The 2,971-nt window shown below is 34.0% G+C and overlaps 1 protein-coding gene across 1 annotated transcript in view; it reads left to right on the plus strand.

The window, feature by feature from the left end:
- The first annotated feature begins 1,486 nt into the window (after positions 1-1,486).
- Positions 1,487-2,971, plus strand: part of LOC125842986 (accelerated cell death 11-like) — a 10,724-nt gene continuing 9,239 nt past the window's right edge. The window contains exons 1-3 of the mRNA XM_049522248.1: positions 1,487-1,703; positions 1,829-2,001; positions 2,080-2,225. Coding sequence (XP_049378205.1) covers positions 1,527-1,703; positions 1,829-2,001; positions 2,080-2,225 — 496 coding nt within the window. The 5' untranslated portion in view covers positions 1,487-1,526. The remainder of the gene's footprint in view (positions 1,704-1,828; positions 2,002-2,079; positions 2,226-2,971) is intronic.

The raw sequence follows: 2,971 nt of genomic DNA on the forward strand, positions 1-2,971 counted from the left end.
ACAAATATGGCAGCAGAAGAATATCCTTTCTTATATTTTATGAGTATTACAGTGGGTGCTATATATAGCACTTAGAGTAGCCACGTGTCTTAACATGAGAGGAGAATGTAAATACAATGACAACTGTATAGTATAATGGATAAGAACAAACAAAACTATGTCGTTTTATGAAATAGAAACAACTACTAATCTACTATCTCTAATAGAGATCAGTGGAAAACAAGGGCTCGTGTCCCAGTGGCGTGGACAAATGGACAAAAAGGACGGATATGATCGCACAATGTCCTGATCATTACATCGTTGTCTATGAATAAAGATTCGAGAATACTATTCTTTTCATGAAACACCCTCAATTTATAGGAATGAAACATGTCAATTTTTCTTCTTGCATTAATTAAATGGACGGTTGCCTGTTTTCAACATAGCAAATTTCTTTCCATTTTGAAAAACTTTTCCCACCTTTTGAAATTACCAAACAGAAAGGCGATGCATTTTTCCTTCTCACTAATGGGTATGGACCTAAAGCAAAGTCAGAACAAAAGGGACCTAAAATTGAAGGGAAAATTAGGGGGGAAAGAAGACAAAGAAAAAAAGCTAAGTTGTATAACAGCTTTTGAAGAATTAAGAACAAAAATCAAAACCAAAAAGAGAAGCAGATGAAGAACTCTCAGTCAGCAGAAAAAAAGAGCAAATGAAAAGCTTTACATATATATGTGTCAATAAAGAACAAGTGTGCAGGAAAGATATGAGGACTTGTGGCTATTTAAAGATCAGATCCGAGAGTTTATGCAATAGCAAACGTGCCATGGTCGTCGCAACGTCAGGTGGGGGAGAGTGTGACAACCGGTCACGTCATCATGCCACATAAGCGTCATGTAAGTGCCATATGGCACAAGGTTGCCCATGCATGTGGAGGGTTTACATAGGAAGAATGCTAGTTCATAGTGGAAGGCGTTCTAGAAATACTTGGAGGAATCCCATGGACAACCTTAGAATTTGATGGATTTTCATGGAATATCCTTGAAATATTCTAATTGTGTAGAGTATTCTAGAAAAGGGATCTATTTGTAATTATGTAGGGACTTATTTAACAATTATTAATAATATACTATCCCCTAAATTTATAGTATATATAGATGAGCTTTCATTTGTAAATCAATCAAGCAAATCTTCCAGTGTTGATTAATACAAAAGCATTCTTAAGCAATTCTCTTGTGTCTTTCTTCATTCCCTTAGCGATCTAGTATTAAAGGCTTACTTGAGCTTGCAAGATTCGTGAGCGAGTTGTCAAGCCCCGCATAATATGCTTAGTAGAAGTCTAAGACCGTCACATACATCTACATTTTATCCTTGGCCACCAAGAATCTATTATGACCACAATTACAACTTATAGGCAGTAGGCACATGCCTATATTGTCATATGGGGATGGACCTGACCCCACAATTGGTTATATAACAACACATCACACTAGTGATTTTTTTAAACCAAGTAACTTACTTGTTAAAAACACCAAACACCTCCAATAATGGCTACTCCAATGACAGGTATAGTGGAAGTGATGGAAGAGCTTGAGAGGAACGTCAGATCAGCAAATCCTACAGTAAACCTTCAGCTTGTTGTTCATGCTTGCCGCCTCGGAGCTCAGTTTGTAACCTCCCTTGAGGGTGCATTCAAGTTTGCTGCCGTTGAAGTCGAAAATAAGGTATTTTAATTAACCTTTTAAAGGGAAGGATAACAACTCAGTATAGTCCAAAAAGCAAGAAATGAAAAAGATAGGGTACATGCATATCTTATTATTAGTATAAATAATATTTTCGATTGTGGTAGGCCAATGATATGGAAGAAGCTTACCAGATATACAACACGGTGGAGGTTATGTTAGATTATGAAATTACAAATGATCTCGCAAGAGAAAACAGCAGCCATTCAAGATTCCATCTCAGGATGAAGCGCACATCAGATCTACTAAGGGTCTTTTTCCAAGAAATCCTTGCAAGAGAGTACGTATAGCTATCCACAACTTGTTTGGAATATAATTAAGCATATATATTAACATCATTATATGATTAATTTGACAGGGGAGATTCTCTTGTTCCTCCACTTAAGAAAGCTTATGATGAGGTTTTTTGGTCATACCATGGGGAAAGCATTAAGATGGCTGTCTATGTTGCCATGGAATTTATGATGGACAAAACTGACTTCTTAACATTGATTCATGATGATGGTTAGTACGTACAATATTATTTTACCCTTTCACTGAAAAAACAAAGCAATATATATGAGTGCTTGTAACTTGTCTAATATATTAATATAGTATAAATTAGTATGAAAATCTAGTTAGGTATAAATCATGTCTCCTACATTCCCCACCAAAAGAAAACAAAAATCAATCAAACCATGAAGGATGGTCAAAAAAATTAAATTAGATATTTCTATTCATGATCTAAACGGACAAAAACAAGAATCAAATTAGATATTTCTATTCATGATCTAAACGGACAAAAACAAGATTTAATATATATGGGAAAGGGTCAAAATTAAATATCCTTCGATTTTATTTAATAGTTAGATTTTTTCTTGGTTATACTATGCGGTCATTCATGTCCTCGCCATATACAAACAAGATAAAACATTAAGGGTGTGTTTGGTATGAAGGAAAATATTAGAAAATGTTTTCCTAGAAAACAAGTAGATTTTTGACTTATTTTCTCATGTTTGGTTGGTGATTAGAAAATATTTTCCGGAAAAGATTTTTTAGTGTTTGATTTATGAATTAAAATTATTTTTGAGAAAATATCTTTTATTTTCACTAGAAAATAATTTTTGAATTGAAATTGAAATTTTTTTAAAAAAAATAAACTTCAATTTTTTTTTGGGAGGGTGGGGTGGTGGGGCTGGCGATGGAGGGGGGATAGGGGTGAGATGGGGTAAAAAAATTAAAAATTGAAATTAATTTTTTTTTAAAAAAAA

This window comes from Solanum stenotomum, chromosome 10, assembly GCF_019186545.1.
Source record: "Solanum stenotomum isolate F172 chromosome 10, ASM1918654v1, whole genome shotgun sequence".
Lineage (NCBI taxonomy): Eukaryota > Viridiplantae > Streptophyta > Magnoliopsida > Solanales > Solanaceae > Solanum > Solanum stenotomum.